Source organism: Oppia nitens, unplaced genomic scaffold (genome assembly GCF_028296485.1).
Source record: "Oppia nitens isolate AA-2021 unplaced genomic scaffold, nextdenovo-longstitch-racon4-pilon3 scaffold32_pilon_pilon_pilon, whole genome shotgun sequence".
NCBI classification, from domain to species: Eukaryota; Metazoa; Arthropoda; class Arachnida; order Sarcoptiformes; family Oppiidae; genus Oppia; species Oppia nitens.
The window spans coordinates 597,856-625,512 of record NW_026533213.1 but is presented as its reverse complement, the minus strand read 5'-3'; the positions used below and the strand labels follow the sequence as shown (position 1 = coordinate 625,512).

The 27,657-nt window shown below is 27.6% G+C and overlaps 6 protein-coding genes and 1 non-coding gene across 7 annotated transcripts; 4 read left to right on the top strand and 3 right to left on the bottom strand.

The window, feature by feature from the left end:
- Nucleotides 1-553: 553 nt before the first annotated feature.
- LOC128956716 (beta-1,4-mannosyltransferase egh-like) lies at nucleotides 554-1,909 on the bottom strand. Its single transcript, XM_054302431.1, has one exon. It carries the CDS (start codon nucleotides 1,907-1,909, stop codon nucleotides 554-556), a length of 1,356 nt encoding a protein of 451 aa, XP_054158406.1.
- A 4,359-nt stretch (nucleotides 1,910-6,268) lies between these two features.
- On the top strand, nucleotides 6,269-6,966 carry LOC128956787 (sensory neuron membrane protein 1-like; the record flags this gene model as incomplete). The annotated part of the gene is made up of 2 exons (XM_054302502.1): nucleotides 6,269-6,576; nucleotides 6,936-6,966. Coding segments are annotated over exons 1-2 (243 nt in total), but the record flags the coding sequence as incomplete, so codon positions are not given.
- A 524-nt stretch (nucleotides 6,967-7,490) lies between these two features.
- LOC128956715 (platelet glycoprotein 4-like) lies at nucleotides 7,491-9,294 on the top strand. The gene is made up of 7 exons (XM_054302430.1): nucleotides 7,491-7,621; nucleotides 7,702-7,836; nucleotides 7,980-8,280; nucleotides 8,377-8,450; nucleotides 8,556-8,607; nucleotides 8,681-8,830; nucleotides 8,923-9,294. Exons 1-7 carry the CDS (start codon nucleotides 7,587-7,589, stop codon nucleotides 9,292-9,294), a joined length of 1,119 nt encoding a protein of 372 aa, XP_054158405.1. The 5' UTR covers nucleotides 7,491-7,586.
- A 1,537-nt stretch (nucleotides 9,295-10,831) lies between these two features.
- On the top strand, nucleotides 10,832-14,952 carry LOC128956714 (scavenger receptor class B member 1-like). The gene is made up of 6 exons (XM_054302429.1): nucleotides 10,832-11,157; nucleotides 11,737-11,881; nucleotides 12,010-12,395; nucleotides 12,812-12,958; nucleotides 13,065-13,365; nucleotides 14,722-14,952. Exons 1-6 carry the CDS (start codon nucleotides 10,832-10,834, stop codon nucleotides 14,950-14,952), a joined length of 1,536 nt encoding a protein of 511 aa, XP_054158404.1.
- A 902-nt stretch (nucleotides 14,953-15,854) lies between these two features.
- On the top strand, nucleotides 15,855-20,265 carry LOC128956713 (scavenger receptor class B member 1-like). The gene is made up of 7 exons (XM_054302428.1): nucleotides 15,855-16,168; nucleotides 17,367-17,505; nucleotides 17,613-17,998; nucleotides 18,261-18,434; nucleotides 18,549-18,849; nucleotides 18,938-19,011; nucleotides 20,028-20,265. Exons 1-7 carry the CDS (start codon nucleotides 15,855-15,857, stop codon nucleotides 20,263-20,265), a joined length of 1,626 nt encoding a protein of 541 aa, XP_054158403.1.
- On the bottom strand, nucleotides 16,733-16,867 carry LOC128956798 (U5 spliceosomal RNA). The gene has a single exon (XR_008484529.1). It is a non-coding gene; the product is annotated as a U5 spliceosomal RNA (small nuclear RNA).
- Nucleotides 20,266-20,672: 407 nt separating the features above from the next.
- On the bottom strand, nucleotides 20,673-26,140 carry LOC128956712 (integrin beta-PS-like). Its single transcript, XM_054302426.1, has 8 exons — nucleotides 26,053-26,140; nucleotides 23,869-24,382; nucleotides 23,488-23,767; nucleotides 22,251-22,728; nucleotides 21,922-22,152; nucleotides 21,572-21,846; nucleotides 20,896-21,477; nucleotides 20,673-20,804 (listed from the first exon to the last, which is right to left on the bottom strand). Exons 1-8 carry the CDS (start codon nucleotides 26,138-26,140, stop codon nucleotides 20,673-20,675), a joined length of 2,580 nt encoding a protein of 859 aa, XP_054158401.1.
- Nucleotides 26,141-27,657: the final 1,517 nt, after the last annotated feature.

The following is a 27,657-nucleotide window of genomic DNA, read 5'->3' as shown; positions in this document are numbered from 1 at the left end:
AAGTGTTGCTACCTGTGCTCGACCAACAGGAATGTCAGCGAATGTATGGCCGACAGGCAACCATTCTCGGTTCGAATGTATGCGCCGGCGGTGGTCACGGAAAAGGTATCTGTAACGGCGATTCGGGCGGACCACTCAACTGTATGATTGGCGGCAAATGGATGCTGGCCGGTCTCGACTCGTTTACCGTTCCCTGTGCTGTAAAAGGCTATCCATCGGTGTTTACCCGTACCGATCACTATAGCGATTGGATTGCCGACCTAATGGCCAGCAATAAATAATAATGAATTTTTTACTTTAATTTATTTTTTTCTTATATAAATATTTAATTGATATATTTATTAAACAAATGGAAAAAAATAAATAAAATTAATTATTAAATTCTTAAATTTTTTTTAAATGCAATAATCATAATACAATGTAAAATGTTTTTTTTCTGAGTAAGTATTTTAATTATTAATTTTTAATTAATAACTCATATATCTATAACATATAATAAAATTTTAAACATTTTAAACAGTTATATATTTTAAATAATAATAATTATAATAATTTATTTTTGTACAACAAAAAATTCATGTTTCTTTGTTAACAATGCATACAAAATGACAATCAAAAAGCAAACATAATTGAATGGTATGACCAGTACTGACCCGACCAGACATAGTATGAATTTTTTGATACCAATCTGACGCCAATCAAACTGTATGACTGTACCAAACAATTGTTGATAAACTACTACCGATACTGTCAATCGATTGATTAGTTGACACCAGTAGACAGTTGGTACTGGATAGATTAGATCAATAAGCTGTATATACATGGCAAACATGCTCAGGTGTACAATCTCGAGCAATATTAGATACCGGTGCTCAATGTTGGACGTATAGATAAGCAATAGTAGACCTTGAATCCAACGTTTTCGTTGCCTAATAAAATCCCAGACAGTGAACGTACTTTTTTCATACATTTCCCCTTCAATGAAGTCAAACGTATAGCCCCGGCGATAGGCATTGAATGCCATAAAAATATCTTCACAAACGGAACCATTGGGACCGTTGTTGTCAAATGTTACCGACCGTTCGGCACCTGAATTGGCCACAATATATGAACCTTTTATAGCAAACAACGGTTTGTGAAACATTGAAAACTGTAAACGATAAACACTTAGATCTTCGGCCACACGATACGATTCGGCTAATGTTGTCCACCAGTTGACTATACCGTCTTTGCCGTAAGTGATCACTCCCTGACCAAACTGATGTCTACTTTCTCTGACAAAGTTTATAATACCGTTAACCGAGTTTTTTGTGATAACTGTTTCCTCATCCAAGTGTACGATCCAGTCGTTGTCCTTCAATGTATTGATCCCGTCGTCTAAACAGTATTGCAAAGCTCTGGCCTTAAAAAGAGCGCCGCTTTTTGTTCGGTAGCCGTCGGGTACAACCAATTCGCGTATTTTTGTACTTGTTTTGAGACCAATGGCCCGATCGGTGACCACTTCGATAATAAAATCTCTAAGACCTGCCGATAAACATGTTTTCATATTGCGATCGACATTCTTGCGGACCAATTGTGGATAATCTCCACGCGTGACAACACGTATGCATAGAAATGGTATCTTTTTCTCAATTGATTTCAATTTTTTAATCTTAATATCATCTTTGAAAGCATTGTACAAAAGTAGTCCAATAATACTAAATAAATTCATAGGCAGTGACAACAAGTTTAATAGATTATACAGTAATATAGCCAATGCTGTCCACAGACTGTAATCGCTAAACAAATCGCTAACCGATTGGTCAGTATTGGGATTTGAATAATACGACAGTAATTCATAGCCAATGATTGTCGACAACAATAAAATACAGTGTAAACTGTGTTTAACATTTGCCGATAGTTTTAACATTATTTTTTTTTGTTTAAGTTTTTAGTTATCACTTTAATTTTAGAAAAATAAATGACTGTTTTATAACAATAATATTATTTTTTTATATTGTTATTATTTATATAAAATAAAATTTAAGTATATATTTTATATAAAATGTATATTTAATATGACTAATGTTAAAAATTTCCAGTAAACAATATCTACAGTAATGAATCTAATATTTTTTAATAATATATTCAGTTAAATTATAATTAATTTTATATTAATACTAATACCATAACTAAAATTGTGGGCAAATTCCCTTCCATGGTTTTTTAATAACCAAAAGTTCCCTATTTTCCATACTTTTTGGGAATTCATAGGAATTCATATTTTTACTTTTTTCTACCACTTATTGAACCCTAAAAAAATTTATTATATAGTTTTTTTTAAAAAATAAATAAATATTTTTTTATATTAAACTGTATATTTTGAGTGATATTCTTAAATAGTATGAAAAAATTAATTAATTAATTAATTGATTTATTTTTTGTTGTTGATTATTTCAATAAAAAATTTTATGCAAATTATTATTATTTTTTTTAATAAATAATATGAAAAATATTTTTCGTATTTTTTGGGGAAAAATTTGAAGGAATTTTATTAAAGAACTTCTCTAATTATAACAAAAAAAATAAGTTTGTCATTCAAAATATAATTGTATACATTAACCTTAATTTAAAAAATAACACATTTTTATTAATTTTTTCTTAGTATAACAATTACAGTGAATTTTATTTTTACTGTGTTTAGTAAGTTTTAATATTGAATTATTAAACTAGAAAAATAATTTTAAAAAAAAACTGTAAAATACAAATATACTGTATGTGAATAAAGTATAATAAATTATATTAGATGATAAATATAAAATAATTAATATATACTGTACATATATTTATACCAGTATATAAATAATTAAATTTTAGTATTTTTTTGATAACTGATTAAAAATTTATTATTGCTAGCCATCAATGTCCTCTTCCCCAAAAAAACTATGATAATAATAATACAGTAGTAAACAAACAAACAAAATACTAAAAAAAATAATTTTTAAAATAATTACAATAAATTTATAATAATAGTAATTATAATAAATTAAAATATAAAATTAGTGGAAAAAAACATTTATATTATTAATGATTTAGTGTCCATCGATATAAATATAAATATTTAATAATAATATTATTTTCTATATAATTATTTTTTGACCACATAAAATCCATGCTTGTTGGCTAACAGTGCCCATAAAATAGCTATTATAAACCATAAATAATTCAAAGGTATTATTAGGACTGAGCCCAACAAACATAATAGATATTTGGTAACACCTATTCTACGCAAATCAAACTGTATGATTGCGCCAAACAATTGACTATAAATAAATAGAGAAGCCGACAATCGGCTAAATATGTAACGCGTGGATCTGCTACACGTGCGTGTGCTAGCATTTTTAATTTTAATCTCAGATTTAAAAGCATTGTATAAAAGTAAACCAAAAATGTGGGCCAAATTGATTGGCACTGAAAGTACATCAAATAGATTATACAAATATATAGCCAATGCTGTCCAGTGGTCATAATAGGCAAATAAATCACTGACTGATTTGTTATTAGTATCGGTATTTGAATAATACGACCGCAATTCATAGCCAATGATAGTCGACAACATTAAAATTCAGTGTAAACTGTGCTTAACATTTGCCGATAGGGCATACATTATACAGTAGTATAGTTTTAGTTAAAACAATATTTATTTAGAAAAATATTAAATTATAATAATTAATGTTAATTAAAATAATAATAATAATAATTGACCTAAGTAAATTGTATATGTAATATTTTTACATTACTAGATTACAATTTAATATACAAATAATGTTTATTTAAATTGTTTATAATCATTAAAAAAAGAAAAATCAATTAAACGAAATTTTAATTTGGTTTTTTAATGATTTGTATTTTATTTTAATTTTCATTACAATAATATAACGTTATTAATAGAAATAAAGTTTAAAAAAAACTAACTTACATTTCTAAACTAAATATTTTAATAGATAATTGCAATAATTGTAAAAAGTTTCTGTTCAAAATCAAGTTTAACAAATCTATCAATTTTCAAATATATTTAAAATTTATTTTCTTATATTATTATTGATATTAAATGATATATTAAATAATAAGTATACGATTTATTAATTAAAATACAAAATCATATCAACTTTAAATGTTTTTTTTTAATTTTATGATTTTAAATGTTTTTTTAAAATTATTCATTATATATTTAATAATTAAACAAAAATAATATTTTTATTCTTACTTATTAGTATTTTTGTAAACTAAAAATCATTTATATCTAACAAATGATTAAAATTGCAAAGTCATATCAACTTTAAATCATGATTTTATAATAACATTATAGAATTATAATAAAGTTAGATATATATATATATATATAATTCAAATAATTAGTATAATTATAGTTATTTAATAATATATATATATATATATATAATAATATTAATACTTATAGTAAATAGTTTATTTTTTCTATTCCTTATTCTAGTAAATTGAATTAAATAGTGAATTAAAAATTATAATTTTTTAAATACTTATTTATTATTAACTAATATTATTAATTTTTATAAATTCCTTCGGGTACAACCAATTCACGTATTTTTGTACTCGTTTTGATACCAATGGCCCGATCGGTGACCACTTCGATAATAAAATCTCTAAGACCTGACGATAAACATGTTTTCATATTGCGATCGACATTCTTGCGGACCAATTGTGGATAATCTCCACGCGTGACAACACGTATGCATAGAAATGGTATCTTTTTCTCAATTGATTTCAATTTTTTAATCTTAATATCATCTTTGAAAGCATTGTACAAAAGTAGTCCAATAATACTAAATAAATTCATAGGCAGTGACAGTAGATCTAATAGATTATACAAATATATAGCCAATGCTATTCAATGGTTATAATCGGCAAACAAATCACTGACTGATTTGTTATTAGTGTCGGGATTTGAATAGTATGACAACAATTCATACCTAATTAATGTCGACAACATTAATATACAGTGCAAACTGTGCTTAAAATTTGACGATAGCTTATACATCATATAAATATATATATATATAGGTTGTATATACTGTAAATTGAATTGATAAATTGTATTTAGTTGCTAAACAATATCTATTTTTTAACACTATAATATAATTTTTTACGTAATTTAACATTAATCATGAAAAAATAATTATAAAATTATGTGAAATGAAAAAATGAAAATTTGTTATTACAATAATTTGTATTTTAGTAAATCTAAATTAAACATAATAAACTTCATATTTGTTAATTACTAACAATAAAAAAATTATTGTTTAATTTTTTTAATATCATTAAAAAATCGATTTATGTTTATTTATTTATTATTATAAATTATTTAATAATAATAAATTATATGCTGTTTACACATTTAATACATTTATTGATTTATTAAAAATAATTATTTAATTATTGAAATTATAGTATTTATTTAAATTAACTGAAATTTCAATCATAAATAATGTTTTAAAAATTATTAAAATTAAATAGACTATACAAAATAATCATTTTTTAAGTATCTTAAAAATAAATTATATTAAAATTAATTTTCTTATAATATTATTATATTAAATAATATTTTATATATTATTATAGACAACATTAATAATGATAATAACCTTGACATTCATTTAAATAATTTATTGTAAGAAATTATAATGAAAAATAATAGATTATAAATAAATATATATACTTTATAAAGTAAACTATAAATTATATATATATATATATAAAGCGTGGGAATATACAATATATAAAATCATTAAATAAAATTATTATTATTATTAACATTAAGACAATATTTATTTAAACATAATTTTTTAATGATATAATATAAAAATATATTTATGTTGAAATATATTTATAGTACAGTAGTAGAAATATTTATTGATCATTTAAATTTTATATGTATTTTATTTTAAAAATTATTTATATTAATACTATAACCATCAAAAAATATTTATATTGCAATTTTTATTTAATATATATTTATTACTATAAATATTTGATCTGATCGATTCAATTAATATTGATAAATTATTAATAATTTATTAAAATTATGTTATAAATAAATACTACTACTACTACTACTACTACTAACAGTGAACAAAAAATATTTACATAAATAACTTTAAACTCAATGATTAAAAAAAACAAAATTAAAATAATAATTTAATTAATCATCATCATCAACAACAACAACAAAGCTATGGCATTGGTAACGGTAGCTGAACGGGATAGAAAACGGGTACGCAATCGTGTCCGCATAGTAACAGTACTGGGACTATTGTTGACCATTGTTGGCCTATTGCTTGGATTAGGTATGCCATGGCTAGTGAGGACAGTCATCAAAAGTCAGATGTATATCAGCAAAGGTTTCAGTCCGATTAGATATGCGCTCGAGTTTAGCAATGGACAACTGCCCGAACATATCGGTGTGTACATCAAGTTTTGTATATTTAGTATACAAAATCCACGGGAGTTTAGTGCCGGTGCCCGGGCCAGGCTCAGGGAGATGGGTCCCTATGTCTATCGGTAAGTTTTTTATTTGCTTTTTAGTCATATTATTTATATTATGTGTATATTTATACAGTAATTATAGCTTTATGCAGTAAACTTTATGTACAGTTAACTTAAATTTATGTTTTTTTATTGATTATATTTTTAATACATTAATAGATTATTATTTAGTCTATTAATTTATTTTTTTTTTTAAATTATTAATTAGAATAAATAAACATAAATTTTAAATAGCATAGATGAAAATAAAATATTACAAAAATATTATTATAATTTATTAATAAAAAATATGATACTTATATATGCACAGTATATGAATTATCCTGTATATGATTTTTATTTTATACAAATTAGTAAATTATTATTATTATTAGGTTAAGAGGACAGATCAAAATAATGGACTGGGGTCCCAATGATGAAACAGTATTCCTATCGTTGCGATCACAATTTAATTATGTACCTGAGCTGAGTGTCGGCAGTCCCAACGATACCATAACAATCGTGAACCTACCTATCTATGTATGTATTAAATATTTTTTCCTCCCCTCCCCCCAATTGATTAGTGAACATAACTATTTTTTAAAAATATATAAATAGATAGATTATTAATGTAAATTTTCAAAAAATATTAATTAATTAATCATCCCTACCCCACCCTCCGCCCCCCCATTTTTAAGGTTATGGGAGCTATTGTACGAAATTTTTTGCGCCGTTTCCCAATGTCTACCCTATCGGTACCGGTAGCTGTCGGTGCACTGAATTTTATAACACTAACACATAATGAGGGACTAATCAAACGGATAACTGTGCGCCAGCTGTTCGAAGGCTATCCGTTTAGTCTATTGGAAACGTTAGATGTTTTCGCCCAACCATTGAAATGGTTTGGCATACAGTTGCCAGATATCTACTATAAATTAGATCAAAAGTTTGGTCTGTTTCATGTGGTTAACAATACTGTTATTGAACCCATTGAAGTGGAAACTGGATTACACGACACCAGCATATTTAGGCCGGCCTTTAGGTCGATGTCCCAAAATGTTGTCATTGATTTTAGTTTTAAGTAATATTGCAATTATAATATTTGAAAATAATAATAATAATGATTATGATTTTTTTTTAAAAATTATTATTATTATCAAGGTTGATTAAATTTTTCAACGATCCCAATTGTCGTATATTTCAAGCAATGAACGGCCTGTCCATACCCGGTCATACATTTGGTCCCGGTGCTGATAAATCAGATAAAATCTATGCATTTGAAGGCAACATTTGTAGGTATGTCCACATTGTATACTACAGAGTATTTCATACATGTACTGTACTTATTTTTTTGTATCATCTAACTGTTTATATAATTACAGTATATATATATATATATTTAATAAAAATAATTAATTAAAATGCATAATATTTGAAAGCATAAAATACGCCAAATACCTGAGCTACGCCCTATCCCGATACGTACCAGTGTGGCGTTTCATAATGCCCCGGGACATGATGTCGGCACCCGAAAAAAATCGTAACAACAAATGTCTGTGCACTACACCCTACAATCCTGAACTGTGCCAGGGTATGGTCGATTTGGGACCATGTACGTTTGGCGCACCCATATCCCTGACCTATCCGCACTTTTTGCATGCATCCCACAAAATCAGACAAACCGTCTTTGGATTGGAACCGATTGCCGACAAACACCAGCCCTATCTGGATGTACATCCGGTATACAATTTTTTATAATTATTATCAATTTAAGTATTTAATTGTGTATTTGTGATTTTTTGTGTGGGGGTGGGGTGGGTGTCAATGAATGACTAGACACTTGGACTACCTATCAACGCAATGGTCAGACTGCAAGTTAATCTGCTTATTGAACCGTTATCTCAATTAGTGTATGTATTTATTATTATTGATATATTTTTAATAATTTTTTAAAAACTATGTGTTGTTATTCTAACTATCTATTTATCAATTGATATATATATATATTCAATCAGCGGTTTCGGTGATCTAAGCGAAGCTATACTACCGTTCCTCTGGTTTGAACCGGTATTAAAATATCAAACAAAATATATGTTTTTATACCAAATATAATATTATTTGTTTAATTTAAAAAAAACAGGAGATTCATTTTGATGGTGTAATGGCCTATTTGCCGGCACTGGGCTTATATCCGCTTATGGCGCTAGACTATGGTGCGTTTGGCATAATGTTTATGGGACTGGCATTAATTGTATTGGCCCGTCTATACGCCCACAACAAGCGTAACATTGTAAGCAAATATATACCGTATATATATATAGACAGTTAAAGACCATAATATTTAATAATAATTAATATTTAAAATTAATAACTTATCATTAGCTTTCCTCACCATCAGCACCACCACAACCCGTTAGGCCTGTCCAGCGTAGCCCTGAGCTAATCAACTCTAATGTCCGTAATATTGACAATAACAATAATATTAATAATAATAATAACATATATCCGATCACCACAATCAGCGATAAGGTGTTACCATTTAGTAGTGAAAAATCGGCTAAAATTACCGACGATACCGATGCGGTATCAGCTGACCAGTGGTCGCGACCGCCGGCCTATTCGTCTCCCAGTGAAAAATATTATGTAAAACGGGCCCATTTTGGTACACAAACATCGCCGCTGAATGTGGGCCGCCGATTGACCAGTGCTGACCGAAAACGGGAAGTTCAGTCACCTCCCGGTTCAATACAGTAATTAAGTAACAGTAGAGTAATACAGTTAATGTATTGTTTTATTATCATATTATAAATAAAAATAACTTATTTATATATTAATCTTATATTATAATTTAAAACAATATTTTCATAAGTTTTTTATTAATTATAATTATAAGGATATATATAAAAATTTATATACAGTTACTGTATTTATATAATTATTTATGTTTTAATAATATTAAATTACTTCATATAAAAATTTTACTAAACTTTATAATAATTATTATGTACTTATTTAATAAATTATCTATTTATGAATTAATTAAAGATATTATATAAATATTTATTCACAATACACTAAATGCTTGTAAAATAAATAAAATATGTAATTAAAAATAATACTATCGATAAATAAATATAACTGTTTATAAAACTATTAACTATTGTTTAACTTAATTTTTTTTATTAATAATATACTAGTATATCGTATTTAATTTTCAATATTATATTTATAACATTTGACATATACATATTATTTTTTGTTTTTATTATAAATTTTTAAAATTATTAAAATTCAATATTTAAAAAAAAAATTATTTAAATTTATAAAGATTATACAGCATAATATATATATATATATAATATACAGTTATATTTTGTGTGACTTATAATGATAACAATTTTGATCAATAGATATCGTACTTAAATTTTAAATAATTTACAAATAATTATTATTTGTAATAATAATACAGTATTAAAACTGTATGTAAAAGTAAATTAGCCATTGCCATCTATATACAAAAATATTACATATATTATTTTATAATAATTAATTTTTTTAAAAAGTTTAATCTTATATTTATTTATAAAAGTAAATACTGTAATAATTTTCTAAATGTTGACATTTAAAATAGGAATTAACCTTGAATAAATACAAGAATATTCTTTATTATATTTTTACTGTAAATATCACGTTATTTTTAAATTAAATATAAATGTATGTATTTATTTATTAAAAATGAAAACTTTAAGTTTAAGTAAACTATATTTTATTGATATATATAAAAAAATAATATAATAAAATTACACAATAGTTTTGTAGTGTACCAAAAATATATTAGCATAAATATATCATATGTATTAATTAATATACAATATTTAATGTATTATATAGTTATATGATTGATAGTAGAAAATATATTTATAATTAATGACTAGTTTTTATTGTAATTAATTTATACAATATATTATTGTAGAAATGTTTTCATGCTATCAACAAAAAAAATAATTTATTATACTTAATTAATTAATACAGTATAATCTTAATTAATATATATCACAAAATATCTAGTGTTTAATTAAATTTCATAAATAGATATTAATTGTAACAAAAATTACTGTAAATATTAAACAATTAAATTAATTGATAATTGATTAATAATTTTTTTTATAAATTTAAAAGTAACTAAAAACAGGTATACATTTATTTATTTAAAAATCTATTTTATTTTAATTTGTCATAAATATCTTATCTATTAACTAATTAATTATTTTTAAAGTATTTAATTTTAGAGATGCCATTAGTCAATTCGGCTCAAATTGAGCGTAAAAATGTGAAAAAATGGACAGTCATCTTTTTGATAATAGGTGTCTACATGTTTTCGATCGGTGCGTTCATGGAATGGGGCTTTCCCTGGACAATGAAAACCATAATCAAAAGTCAACTGTACATTAGTAAAGGTTTCAGTCCTGTCAGATATGCCATCGAGTGGTCAGGTGGTCGTATACCTGAGTTTGTTGGCGTGTATATCAAGTTCTATATATTTACTATTGACAATCCCCGACAGTTTAGTCAAGGCGCTAGACCTAAGCTCCGGGAGTTGGGACCCTATGTCTATCGGTATTATAATTATTAATTTTATTATCTTTTGTATATTAAACACATTGCATATCAATACATACCAGACATATATATATATATAATCAAACACAGAGATAGTTAGTTAGTAATAAAATTTTTAGTTGTATATAATTATTATGCATCCATTTTTTTGCTATTGTATATTTGGGGCCCACACATTCACCTCCCTAATTGGTGGGCAGACCCTGTGCAACAAAAAATTATTAGCAAATACTCATTAAAAAATTTGTCTAAACGATAATGTTTACATAAAAGGCTACATAAGCTCAACATAACACTGTTTTTCTACAAACTATACGACTTTAATAATAATATACAACTATTTTCAATTACAGTCTAATTAAAGTACTAATTAATAATTAAATCTAATAATAATATAATTATTAAATAAATTCAATAAACAATATCTTAGTAAACATAGTTTATATTTTAAATTAGTTTAAAATTTCCTATAATTAAACAACGTGTAATCAAGTTTGTGTAATATTAAGTAATATATTAAAGTAAATTGTTTATATACTGAATACATGTGTAGATTATATATATATTTATATACAGTATTAGAGCAGAGGTTAAAATCGACGACTGGGGTCCCAATGAGGAAACGGTAATTTTTTCGGCTAAAACTCAATACAACTTCGAACCCGACCGAAGCATCGGTAGCTTATCGGACAACATCACCATTATTAACCTACCTGTTTATGTATGTATTATTAATAGGAAAATTATTATACAATTTATATACTGTATAGTAGTAGTATCATAGTATAAACTGTACACAGCTCATGTAGTATTAAATATTTTTTTTATCTTATATATTAATAATATTAGATAGTGGGTGCTGTAGTCAAAAACTATCTGGACCGTTTTCCAATGTCCACACTGTCGGTGCCCGTAGCAGTCGGTGCACTCAATCTGATAACATTAACCCACGGCGAAGGTCTAATGAAAAACATAACTGTTGGCCAAGTGTTTACTGGCTATCCGTTTAGTGTATTGGAAACGTTGGATATATTTGTGAAACCGTTGCGATGGTTTGGTTTTGAGTTACCCGAAATCTACGAAAAATTGGACAACAAAATCGGTTTGTTTCATATGATTAACAATACATGGCTCCGGTCATTGGAGATAGAGACTGGCCAACACGGTACACTCATTGGATTACCGTCAATCAAATCGTGGCGCCATCAGTATACCTTTATCGAAATGGCCTGGCAGTATGTATACTAATAGACGACAACCCTATGTCCTATAGATAGTTTTATGTGTTGCATATTTATATGTGTCTGTATGTGTGTCTGTATATGTGTGTGCATATGTGTCTGTATATATGTGTGTATATGTATGTATGTGTATGTGTATGTGTATGTGTGTGTATGTATTTGTATAGGATTAAAATTACCTAGTATCTATTTGTATATTTATAGTTGTTCATACTAAATTATGAAGTAAACACACTATTAAATCTACAATATAATTATAACTGTGTTTATGTTTGTGTTTGTAAATGCATTTTATAGTACTATACTGTAATATAATTAAATTAAAAATATTTCATTTCAATTATTTTTTTAATATATATTTTTAAAGAATTAAATATAGATCAATAGTTTAATTATTTTTTTTTACAAAGGGTTGGTATCAGATTCATAAAGTATTTTATGCATCCCGATTGTAAAATATTGAGTGCCATAAACGGCATACCAGTGGATGGCCATTCGTTTGGTCCCGGAGCCACCAAATCGGATAAGGTTTTTATTTTTGAAGGCAATGTTTGCAGGTATTTACCCTCCCTCTCCCCCCCCAAAAACAATATTCCCGTATTTATATTAATTTTATAGTAAAGTTTAATATAATAAATTTTTAATGTATATATATTTTTCTAGCATAAGATACGCCAAATACCAGAGCTGGGCACTGTCGTGGATGACACCGATGTGGCGATTTGTACCGCACCCGAAACTAATGGCGGCGCCCAAAGCCGGCACCCGTAACGACCATTGTCTGTGTATGACATCGGACAACACACGACTGTGCAATGGTCTCATATCGTTGAGCGCCTGTACTTTTTCGCCGATAGCCATAACTCAACCGCATTTTCTCAATGCCGACCCAATCATTCAGCAAAGTGTGCGCGGATTGAAACCGGTTTACGATAAGCACCAAACGTTTCTAGATATACATCCTGTATGTACTTTATGTTTGTTTGTCTACTACTATATATCAAAGTAATAATGTTTTATTTTATGATTTTATTACCGGTATAACTACTACTACTACTACTACTACTACTACTACTACTACTACTACTACTACTACTACTACTACTACTACTACTACTACTACTACTACTACTACTACTACTACTACTACTACTACTACTACTACTACTACTACTACTACTACTACTACTACTACTACTACTACTACTACTACTACTACTACTACTACTACTACTACTACTACTACTACTACTACTACTACTACTACTACTACTACTACTACTACTACTACTACTACTACTACTACTACTACTACTACTACTACTACTACTACTACTACTACTACTACTACTACTACTACTACTACTACTACTACTACTACTACTACTACTACTAGACTATAGGCATGCCTATTAACGTTAAGGCCAGGGTGCAAATAAATCTTCTTGTGGAACCGTTATCTCAATTAATGTATGTCCTCAACTAATTAATTTAAATTTTATTATTATTATTATTGTAATAATATCAAATATTGTAATGTAAGTTTTAATCAATTATCTAAATACTTTTTTCATTGTATTTAATATATTAAATAATTAGTGGTTTCGAGGATCTGGGAGAGTCGGTATTGCCGTTTATATGGATTGAACCGGTAAATGAAAATGCATTTAATTTAATATAAATATAGTTTTTTAATACAGTTTATTTAATTTTAAAAAAATTATTAATAATACAGTACACATACATTTGATAAACACAATTATTTTATTCAGATGATAAAAAAAGTTTAATATTAATATATTAGTTAACTAAATTTATAATAAATTTTTTACCACTGTTTATTTTCCAGGATTATGATCTGGGTATATTAGAATATACCTTTCCAATGGGCCTATACCCTCTACTGATTATTGGCTATTGTTATTATCCACTAATGATACTGGGATTACTTATTATTATAATTACTATCAGATATTATCGGAAAAAACAAAAATCTGTTTGTATCCATAATTTTTTTTAAATTGAAATATATTTATATATATATATATATATATACTGTATATATTAAACTAATATGATTATTAAATATTTTGTATAGTTTCGTCAGCAACCACCTAAACAATCACGGCCAGCTCCTGTTAGGCTTTCACCACGGCCAGTTAGCCCAGTGCTACCGGTTCGCATACCACCACCAACACCGACAACACCTGAGCCATCAATTGATAGTAATAATAACAATAATAACGATGTCGACGATGATGATGATGACGACAACAACAATAATAATTATAGACTGTATCCGGAAATCATTAGCGATAAGGTATTTCCGTTTGCAAACAAAAAGAGTGGTTATTATATGCGCAATGCTATCGACGGCGTCGGCCGCCAGTGGTCACCGCCGCCGGCCTACTCGCCCGATGACCATTACTATGTAAAACGATCACATTTTGGTACACAAACCTCCCCATTGGTCAATAGTCGTCCGTCGAGTACTAGTTCTACTACTAATCCTAAAAGATTTGATCCAAAACCTCCCGGTTCTCTAGAATAGGTGTCTACTGAGTATTTAATATAATAAAGTACTTTATTATTATTATTAAAGATATATTGTTAAACTTTTTTTTATATGTTTGTGTCAATTATGGTGATATTATAGATATTAAAATAGAAATTAACCTTGATTAAATACAAGAATATTCTTTAATATATTTACTGTAAATATCACGTTATTTTTAAATTAAATATTTATGTATTAATGAAAACAAATTTTTTTCATATTTAAAAATATATATATATACTAGCACATTGATAAATTGCACATTGATATGTGTGTTATTATTAATAGCATATTGATTGAAAGTAGAAAATATATTTCAATTAAATGACTTTTTTTATTATTTAAAACATAATTTATTTTATATCTAATTAATTATTATAATTTCAAAATAATTAATGTCAAAAAATTGTAGTGTTGAATAAATTATAAAACAACTTCAAAATAAATCAAACTAAATATTTAATATTTAAATTAATTATTAGTTTATTTTACTTTTTTTAAAAAAACTAACCAACTAAAAGGTAATCATATTTTTTATATTTAAAAATATTAATTAATTTACTAATCTTATAACAATAAAAATTATCTATTAATTCAATTATATTGAATTCAATACTCAATTAGAGATGCAATTACTATAGTATAATCTTAATTAATAAATATCACAAAATATCTAGTGTTTAATTAAATTTCATAAATAGATATTAATTGTAACAAATATTACTGTAAATATTAAACAATTAAATTAATTGATAATTTATTAATAATTTTTTAAAAATTTAAAAGTAACTAAAAACAGGTATAAAAATTATTTTTTAAAAATATTTTATTTTAATTTGTCATAACATTTTTATTTATTATTTAATCAATTATTTTTAAAGTATTTAATTTTAGAGATGCCATTAGTCAATTCGGCTCAAATTGAACGTAAAAATGTGAAAAAATGGACAGTCATCTTTTTGATAATAGGTGTCTACATGTTTTCGATCGGTGCGTTCATGGAATGGGGTCTTACCTGGACAGTGAAAACCATAGTCAAAAGTCAACTGTACATTAGTAAAGGTTTCAGTCCAGTCAGATATGGTATAGAGTGGTCAGGCGGTCGTATACCTGAGTTTGTTGGCGTATATATCAAGTTCTATATATTTACTATTGACAATCCCCGACAGTTTAGTCAGGGTGCTAAACCTAAGCTCCGGGAATTGGGACCGTATGTCTATCGGTAGGTGGTGTGAATCATTTTTTAAAATTATTAATATAAGCACATAATCATTTACAACAAACAAAAAATTAATACAATTTATTATACGATAGTTTCATCAAATAATAAATAGCTATAAAAGCAATCGTATAATAAACTGTATTAATTTTTTGTTTGTAAATGATTTTGTGTTTATATTAAGTATTATTTAATAAATTTTTATATCAATTTATATAATACAATACATATGTATTATACATGTAAATTATATATATTTATCGATAGGATATTGTATTTTTTAAAGTTAAATTAATTCAAATAGATTTAGATACATACTATACAATGTATAGTATACATGCAGTATATAAAATTTTAAATGTATAGATAAAATTAATATATTATAAATTTACAATAAATATACATAAAGAGAGAGAGAGAGAGAGAGAGAGAGAGAGAGAGAGAGAGTAGAAAAATTATATATATAATATATACTACTTTTTGTTGATGAAGTAATAAATTTTCTATGAATATATTTATTATGCATCTATTTTTGGTATTGTTTATTGGGCCCACACCTCCCAATTGGGTGGGCAGGCCCTGTGCAAAAATTTATTAGCTAATGCTCATTAAATTTTATCTACTCTACACGGTAATCTTTAGTAAAAGGCGAAAGATTATTACGCTTTTAAATGTGAGTAGACATGAGCTTAACATACCAGTGCTCTCTACAACCAATACGGCCTAATATACAACTATTTTCAATGACAGTCTATACTCATAAATAATTGATCTAATCATCATAATTATCAATAAATTCACTAAACAATAAACAATAAATATAATTTTTAACAATATTATGAATGATATTTTGTATGTATATTTTTTTAGAAAAAATTATTAAAACATGTTAAATATTAAATAATAGTATATATAGTTTATTGAAACTTATTATTAATTTGCAATATATTAATACAGGTACATTTATAAAGTACATTTACCCAAACATAGAGTCTATGTTTATATTATATTATAATAATATAGCACATTTTAATTACAATAATTGTATAAATTTTATATTTATATATTAAACAATAAGTGTTAAATAGTACTGTAGATATACGCAACAACAAAAAACTTACATTAAATTTATTTAATTTTTTTCAATAATTATATTAAACTGTTTTTTCTATACTTTATATTTATATAGTATAAGAACAGAAGTTAAAATTGACGACTGGGGTCCCAATGAGGAAACGGTAATATTTGCTGCTAAAACTCAATACAACTACGAACCCGACCGGAGCATCGGTAGCTTATCCGATAACATTACAATTATTAACCTACCTGTTTATGTATGTAATATTATTCAATTATATTAGATAAATTATATATATATATATTGTAGAGCTCATGTTCCATAGTTATATAACTTACTGTATATATCAATAAATAGATAGCGGGTGCTGTAGTCAAAAACTATCTGGACCGTTTTCCAATGTCCACACTGTCGGTGCCCGTAGCAGTCGGTGCACTCAATCTGATAACATTAACCCACGGCGAAGGTCTAATGAAAAACATAACTGTTGGCCAAGTGTTTACTGGCTATCCGTTTAGTGTATTGGAAACGTTGGATATATTTGTGAAACCGTTGCGATGGTTTGGTTTCGAATTACCCGAAATCTACGAAAAATTGGACAACAAAATCGGTTTGTTTCATATGATTAACAATACATGGCTTCGGCCATTGGAAGTAGAAACTGGCCAACACGGTACACTCATTGGTATGCCGTCAATCAAATCGTGGCGCCATCAGTATGCCTTTATCGAAATGGCCTGGCAGTATGTACACTGTACTAGTAGTAATAAATAAAAGTTACCTAGTACCTATTTAAAAGTTTATTTATATGTTTATGTATGTTAATAATTGTTTTTTAGTAGTATTGAATTACAATGTTTATCTATATTAATATTACTCTACACTGTATATAATTGTTTGTAATGCATGTTTAGTAGTACAGTATATATTTGTATACCTGTATCTATATATTCAATTTTATTATTAAATTTTTTACAAAATAATTAATTATTATTTATTAAATAGGGTTGGCATAAGATTTATAAAATATTTTATGCATCCCGATTGTAAAATATTGAGTGCCATACCTGTCATACGGGATACGTCATACACCATAGATGACTTCGGTAATGGCCACTCATTTGGTCCCGGAGCCACCAAATCGGATAAGATTTTTATTTTTGATGGCAATGTTTGCAGGTATTTACCCACCCTCTCCCCCAATAAACATTTTTTTAAAAAAAAATTACATACAATACTATCATTTAGTGTAATATTATATAATAATTAATATATATATATATTTATTTCTAGCATACGATACGCCAAATACCAGAGCTGGGCACTGTCGTGGATGACTCCGATGTGGCGATTTGTACCGCACCCGCAGCTAATGTCGGCTCCCAAAGCCGGCAAACGTAACGATCACTGTCTGTGTATGACATCGGACAATACACGACTGTGCAATGGTCTCGTATCGTTGAGCGCCTGTACCTTTTCGCCGATAGCTATAACACAACCGCATTTTCTCAATGCCGACCCAATCATTCAGCAAAGTGTGCGCGGATTGACACCCGTTTATGATAAGCACCGGACTTATCTAGATATACATCCGGTAAGTATTATATATATGTGTGTGTTTGTTAAGCATATAATACTTTAATTTTATTATGATTATATTGTATTACATTATCAATTATTAGACTATAGGTATGCCTGTCGATGCCAGGGTCAGGTTGCAGGTGAATCTGCTTGTGGAACCGTTATCTCAATTAATGTATGTTTTCAATTGTAATTTTTAATTTTTTGTTAAAGTTATTTTTTAATAAACTAAATTAGTATGTAATATGATTTTTAATTTGTTGTTATTGTTGTAACTATATATTATTATTAATAATATTTAATTATTATTATCAACTTATAAATTAGTGGTTTCGGGGATCTGGGAGAGTCGGTATTGCCGTTTGCATGGATTGAACCGGTAGATGAAAATGCATTTAATTTAATATTTATATATTTACATATTTACAATTTAAATAAGTTATACAAAAACAAACATTTTATATACATACATATATATATTATTGCTATTTAACAAATTTTATTATTATTTTTTAATATAATATGTATGTTTATTATTTCAATCAGTCTATCATCAGTTACTAATATATAATATTATAAGTTTTTTTTTAAATACAATATACAGTATATTTGTAAATAGTGTATATGATTGTCTAATTGCCAAAAATATTACTGATTATACATTTGATAAATTCTATAGTATTATTTTTTTGATACAAAAAAATGAATTAATATTGATATTTTAATTATTTACATTTAATCACTTTATTTATTTTCCAGGATTATGATCTGGGTATATTAGAATATACATTTCCACTGGGTCTATACCCTCTACTAATTTTTGGCTATTGTTATTATCCACTAATGATACTGGGATTACTTATTATTGTTATTACTATTAGATATTATCGGAAAAAACAAAAAGCTGTTTGTATTCATAAAATATAAAAACAAATGATAAATGATTTTTGAAAAAAATATATTTAATTAATTAATTATTAAATATTTTTTTGTATAGTTTCGTCAGCTACTAACTAAGCAACAACAATCACGTCCAGCTCCTGTTAGGCTTTCTAGGTCCCGGCCAGATAGCCCAGTGCTACCGATTCGCATACCAACACCTGAGCCATCAATTAACAGTAATAATAATAATAACGATGAAGAGGACTACAACAACAACAATAATTATAGACTGTATCCGGAAATCATTAGCGATAAGGTATTTCCGTTTGCAAACAAAAAGACTGGTTATTATATGCGCAATGCTATCGGCGGCGTCGGCCGCCAGTGGTCACCGCCGCCGGCCTACTCGCCCGATGATCATTACTATGTAAAACGGTCGCACTTCGGTACACAAACCTCTCCATTGGTCAATAGTCGTCCGTCGAGTACTAGTTCTACTACTAATCCTAAAAGATTTGATCCCAAACCTCCCGGTTCTCTAGAATAGGTGTCTACAGATTATTCAATATAATACTGTATTAATATTATGGATATTATGTTAAAAGGGTTGCCGTATTATTATTATACCTAAAAAATAATTATTAAAAAAATTAATTAATAATAATCAACTAAAATTATAATTTAAAAACAATAAAATCTTATAATTATTTACCGGTAATCTTGCAATTTATAAAATTAGTAATTAGATAATTAGAAAACAAAAATCCTAATAAATTAAAATTATTTTTTTCCCAATAAAAATTACAATGCATTAAAATTTTCTAGTTGTAACATTTTATTTTTTTACTTTAATATTAATATTTCCAATATTTTTTCATAATAACTAAAAATTACAACAACAAAATGATTAAATTAAATAAATATAAGTATTATTATTATTATAATTTCAATTTCTTATGTATTGATATCAAATCGTCGGGAAATTCGTTCAGTCAAACGGGACAATCGTTTCATTGATCTCTCCCTTAAACCAAACATCGGGTTTTGATAGGTTTGTTTCACTTCTTTATACAGAGGATTATCGGACTGTTAGCCAAAACCAAACAAACAAATTATTGTAAAGTCATTGAAGTTCAACACACCAACTAAAAAAAGTCAGTCTATTTTTTTAGCATACCTGTCCCCATTTGGTTTTGCTCAGCTCCTTCTGGAAACGGGCAAACTCTTTGCGATCCCATAGTTCAGTGATCAGCTTCCAGATCAACAGTAGGGCCAGTCCTACAAGTATAACACCGGCTACGACACCACTGGACACAACAACCAGATTGACTTTTTCGATACAATTTTTATCGACATTTGTTATGAGAAAACGGAGATTATTGTTCAGATCATCCGCCCGTCTCTCGTAACTGAACGACAGATCGCACTGGTTATCTGAGCTACGGTTACGACACTGGTATTTAAAACTGTATATCCTATCATCATCGTCACTACCATCAGCACCAGCAGCAGCTCCATTGGTTTCAGTAGTCGTCAATTGATTAGTATTGCCGCCAACAACCATATCCCAAGTAAATCCCTGACAACTTTCCGTACAATTATAGCCATACAGTTGACATACTTGTGGTACGCAGCGGGCTATCAGATCGCAGTACTGTTGACTTTCGCAACGCGGACACAGATGACAGTATCGGCCGGTCAGTGAACTGTTATTGCACTGGCATTTATTGCACCGGCATTCGCCTTCACCCGAACATAACTGTTCCGAGTGGGGGATGGGTGGGTGATAGGGTGTAAGAATTATGATATCTAATTACAGTATAATAATCATTAAACATTCAACACACACACACCTTAATCTGCTTATCCTTTTGATCGGTTAGTGGTTTACATTCATTATCATCAGTAGGACACTCACAATAGGTACCATTAAAGCCCGGTTTGCAGTCGCAATGGCCTTTCAAACACTTTCCCTGACCACTACATAAACTGCCGCCGCCGCCACGTGTTGTCCGGCCGTTAATCGGCAAACAGTTGGTCTCATCGTATTGACAGTAGTCGCCAGAAAAGCCGGGTAAGCACTGACAGGTACACTCACAATCTCCACGTCCACTGCATTTGGTTATGTCTTAAAATGAGAATAATAATAATAATAATTACAACATAATTGGTTTAATAACTTAAAAGTTATTATTATTATTACTATTTAGTTTGCATTGGGCTTCGGGATCACTGGGATTAACTGGTCGGCCGGGATCGCAGTCGCATTGTTTGCCAATACGATTATCATAGCACTCGACACATATACCGCAAGCAAACGTTCCCTTATTACTACATTCGGGTGAATCCCTGACTGCATGATCAGGTCGTTCACAATCGCATTCGCATAGCATTTCTAAATCAATTTCAACACTTTCGTTAACATTAGCCAAACCTGTTTATTTGGTAGACAATAGCAGACAAATACAACAAAAAAAAACAAAAATTAGTTAATTATAATAAAATGAAAATAATTGATTCACAATAGGATACCTATTTTGAGCTTCTGGTTCCACTGGGATCGGTCTTTCGGACACTCCTTCAAACCGATTCGTGCACTGAACGTAATGGCCGGCATTCCCTGAAATGTACAATTATTTGTACGCCTGAGCGCACCCTTATTACAATTGGACAGTAGCTCAACATCGATAACATTAGTCGAGACAAACGGTTCAACCCGGAGCTCGACCGACGACCGGATATCGCTGTAGACTTTATCGATTAGTTCAACAATAGCCCGACTGTTTGTATCCTGTAGTGTATCCAATCGGGCATTGGAGCCGATAATGTCGACCAGTGTCCGATAGATTGGCTGAACTTTGTTGGTAACCGTAAAAACAATGTTGAACTTATTTTCCCTGACTTTTTCGGCAATCTGATACATGGATGGATAGTCCAGTAGATGATAGTGTGTATAGTTGTTATCTTTCATATGGCACTGGCCGTCGTTGGGCGTCACTATACCGGCTAACTATTAACACAAAAAAAATAATTAAGGGGAGAGAGATAGGGGTATAATCAATAGTATAATTTATTTATAAAACTGTAACTATTCAATTGTTAAGCACTGGTATCTCATATTAATATTGTTTCAATAATATAATTTTGAACACATATGTATTGACACCACTTATTATTATTATTATTAATAAACTTTTTAATACTGTATAAATTTAGCTAAATTATTATAAATTACTTATAGTAATATCTATATTACAAATTATATTTTTTTAAATAATAAACTATTGTACCGTAATAATAATAATTTTCTATTTACTTTATATTAAATAACTAACTAAACATCACTTAATAAATTTAAAAAATTAAATAAAAATGATTAATTTAATCGGAAAACTTTAAAGTCTGAAAATTGCATAATTTGTAATAGTTTTATTAGTAAAAGTTTGAAATAATTAGAAAAATATGTCAACAAAATATTAAACTTTTTCATAATAGGATTGTTTGATAATTTTTTTTAAACTAATAGTTAAAAATTATTTATATTATATTATTTATTATATAACTTTAACTTTACTTAATTAAATAAATAGAGGGTGTGTGTGTAATAAAACAAAAAATTGAACTAGATAAATAATGAATAACCTTATATTTAAAAAAAAGTATCAAAAATTTTGTCTATTTAGGTATCTATTGTTGTGTACACTATATATACCAGTATTTTATTGTATTGTATTAAAACAATTAACTAAATTAATAGCCGAAATAATACCTTTCCATCGCCGGCATAATGAAACTCTTCATCGGTGGCGACAACAATAATCTTATCCGACTGATCCCTCCAACCGATTTGACGCTTGCATACCAGTGCCTGCATCAGTGCATCTAACGTTCCCTCTGGTGAATCGGTATTACCCGACGATCGCGATCCACGAACACGGCTAACAAACTCGCGTTCATTGGAGTCCAGTGTCAGCCGATGCGAGAAACTATAGGTTGGTTCGCCGTTAATACAGTCGTTCGGGTTTTTCGGTAGACAACACGGTATTGTTCTGTGTAGTAATAGGAGTGGGAGGGACGGGAGGGTAGGGAAAGTCATATATACCATTAAAAAATCATTAGCAGTTTTATTTTAGGTTATGTCATATCGTACTCGAGCTTATGGGCGGCAAAAGGTTTAACCGGTTTATCGACAAACGCACCGAAACCTATCTTAAAATCCTTGGTCTTACGTTTGATAGTATCGGCTAAAAGTTGGCCGACTTCGGCCAAATTGGTCAAAAACTGTCGCATCGTACAGGACAGGTCAATCAGATAGTAGAGATCCATTGGATAGTCATCAGCTTTTTGAAAATGAATCGGTATCGACAGTTGTTCACCGGCCCTGAGCGACACCCGATAGCGCTGTGGCCTTAACTGTACAATTTGACCGATTTCTTTGCTAAACGCCCGGTTGGCCACAGGTTCGGCCCGGGTTTTCAATTCTCGGCCAATGATATGACTTTCCGAGCACTTGTAGTCGCGTAACAGTTGCCGATAGCCATTGCACCTGTACGGATGATTGAACTGGGGATCATCGCACCAGTAGCACTGGGAGTTGGCTATTGAGATACACTGGCCGCATGTTTCAGCGGCTATACATGTATTGTTCAAATTGTTGGTCTGTCCTTCAAATAAAATTTTTTTTAAAAATAATTAATTGAATATTATTATTGAAAAAATAAATAAAAAAATATTAATATTTTTCTATACCATTAATACTAGTAATTAATTGATATGATAGTAATAATGATAGTGTAATTAAAAACATGATTTAATTTTTTTTAAAAATGATTCATTATTATTATTATTTTAGATAAAATTATAGCTACAATATATTATATATTTACTGTACAGTACATTAACAAACAAATAAAATTATTATCTATTAGTTTTTTTTATATCCGCTTTTATTTGTTATACAGTTTTAGATTTTTGTAGTTTTTTTTTATAATTAGGAAAATGCATATCCTTTTTATGGTAAAATATAAAACTATAATTTAATGTATTTTTATATGATATTTAGTTTACAAAAAAGTGATTATATTTATTTTTAAACTCTATAATTTATTATATATTTAAATATCAGTTAATATAATTAAACTAAAATTGTATGTATAGAAAATACAAAATGTATATTTGATTAAAATATTTAATATAATTATTTTGATAATCTTCTATTTGATTGATTCTTCAATTATGATATCATAGGTTACAAATTAGTAAAATATAAGTATAATAATACAAAAATATAATTGTAGCATAAAATTTATTTTATTTATTATGATTAGTTAATTAATTTTTGAATTAATTTTGAATTAAATAAATATTTTTTTCTAAATTAGATTTATTAATTTATTATCATTTGTTAATACATAAATATACAAAAATATAAAAATTATTTTAATATTTCTATTTTGTTTTGTTTATTATTTAGCATATTATAAAATGCGTGTACCTTTATAATTATAATATGTTATAAATTGATATTTTTATTATAATTATGTTATTAAATGATATTTTTATTATAATTATGTCAATTTATTCAAAATCTATTTATTACTATAAATATAATTACATTGTATTTATATAATATTTATACAATTATATAATTTATATTTATTATTCAATATATAATATAATTATATTTAAGTTATTAAATAGTTTTAAAGATTTATAGTCATATTATAAATGTTTTATAAATAGTCAAACTAATTATGAAATAAAATATACAGTAGTATATGTAATATTATAATACACATATTAATAATAAGAAAACTTATTTTATAATTTACTTATTAAAATAACTTTCACTTAATAATAATAATATACTATCATATACTGTATATTTATAAAATAAAAATTTATTCATTAATTTTTCCATTAAAAAAATAATTTTTACTAATTTATTTCTAGAAAATATTTATAATAATAATAACTATTATTATTATTAATATTATTATTTACCAGATACTCTAATATATATATGCTATTTTATCATCTAATATTAGTTACAAATAATTTAAATAACATTTTAATTTTTTTTTTAGAAATTTAGTAAACAGTGATATTTAACTAAAAAAAATAAAATAAATACTAAACTATTGTATTAATAATGCAAACTACTGGCAGCCAACATAAAACAACTACTAAATCTATATTATATGAATTAACTAAAGTAATTGTTTTGAAAATTATTATCCGTACACGTAATACACAGAAATTGTTTGAGAAATTTGAAAATTTTTTACGCAATAACTATATAACAACATTTGCCACTATCGATGATCATTATCACCGGCAACAACATTATCAACAAAGTCGACAATCAGTGGACAAAAAACGGCTAATCCTATCAATAGTAACCAAACTGATTGGCCTAACATTGATATTGCGTTTTATGGTCAGTTCATCGACTGGTAATCCTAGACTACTCGGTCTGGTCTGTGATTTCACACATTTTACTAACAATCGTCAACTATTATCAAATCTCTACATAAGCGGTATGCTAGTTATTGGTCTATTGCAAACTAATCTAACCTATCAGGAATTTACAGCCAATGGTCATAGGTTTTGGTCATACATATACCGTATTAAGTATAGTCTACAGAAGTATCCGTTAGCACCGGTCAATCAAACCGCCTATCATTTTGTATTCAACGGTCTGATGACATATTTTATACGGTTATTCCCATTTTTCGGTATACTATCCGGTATATTGGCTCATTTGGGTATCACTGGCTTAATTTACGTTAGTAGTAATGGTAGTAGTAATAGCACCGGTATTTTGCTAAACCTATGGGAACTGGTAGTCTGGAATCTGCTAACTGCTCTATATCTAAGATATTTTATACCCTATTGCGCCTATCTGTACGTAATAACTACATTGACGCTCATGTATTTGTTGCTGAAGTTTCGGGAGGTAAACAAAAAAATCCGTTTAGCCTACAAACAGGACAATCGTAACGGTTTGATTGAATCGATTCGCGAGCACCAGTATCTAACCCGACTGTGTCAAGCAATCAACGGTTACTACAGTATATTCTGTATGGTTATGTTTTATACGTGTGTATCCATATTTGTCTTTATGTTGTACACTACCGGACGGAGCGATATGGTATTTGTGGTCAGACTGATTGGCAATCTATGGGTACTGATAGCAACCAGCATACCGTTACTGATATCGATGGTATTCATTAGGATTACACGATCAGCTCATCAGTCTCTGAATATGATGTACTCGTATCTGAACCGACACCGAAACAGCAATACTACTACACCTACTACTACTAGTGTTGTAAAGGACAGGTTGAAAATTATGATGTTTATCGAGAAACTCAAGGGCGGACCTATTATTGGTATCTATTGTTATAATTTTTTCCCGATAACCACCCGCCAGGTCAATATGATAGTGGCAGTCAATAATTATATGCTATTTATGCAAACATTTGGCAAATAGTTATTACAGTACTGTTATTACTGTAATTATAATAATTAATAAATTTTCTAAATAAATATTTAAATTTAAAAAAAAATTATCTTACAAGTTAGTAGAATATTACGCTAGCAAAAAAATAATAGACAAATTAAATATTTATTATTATAAAAACACAAATTATTAGTATTAGTATTATTATAGATGTATAATGACATAAATAAAATTAATATTATACTAATATTAATATTTTAAAAATATATAGATATCATATAAATATAAGTTTGCATTTTATTAAAACTATTTATATTATATTTTATTTTTTTATGTCAATTTACTTTATATATTATAAATTATTTTTTTTCGAAATAACAATTATACGGTATATTTTCAAGTAATTTATAAAATTAAATAATTAGTATACTATCATATAATCATATTTATTTGTTGACACAAAATAATAAATAT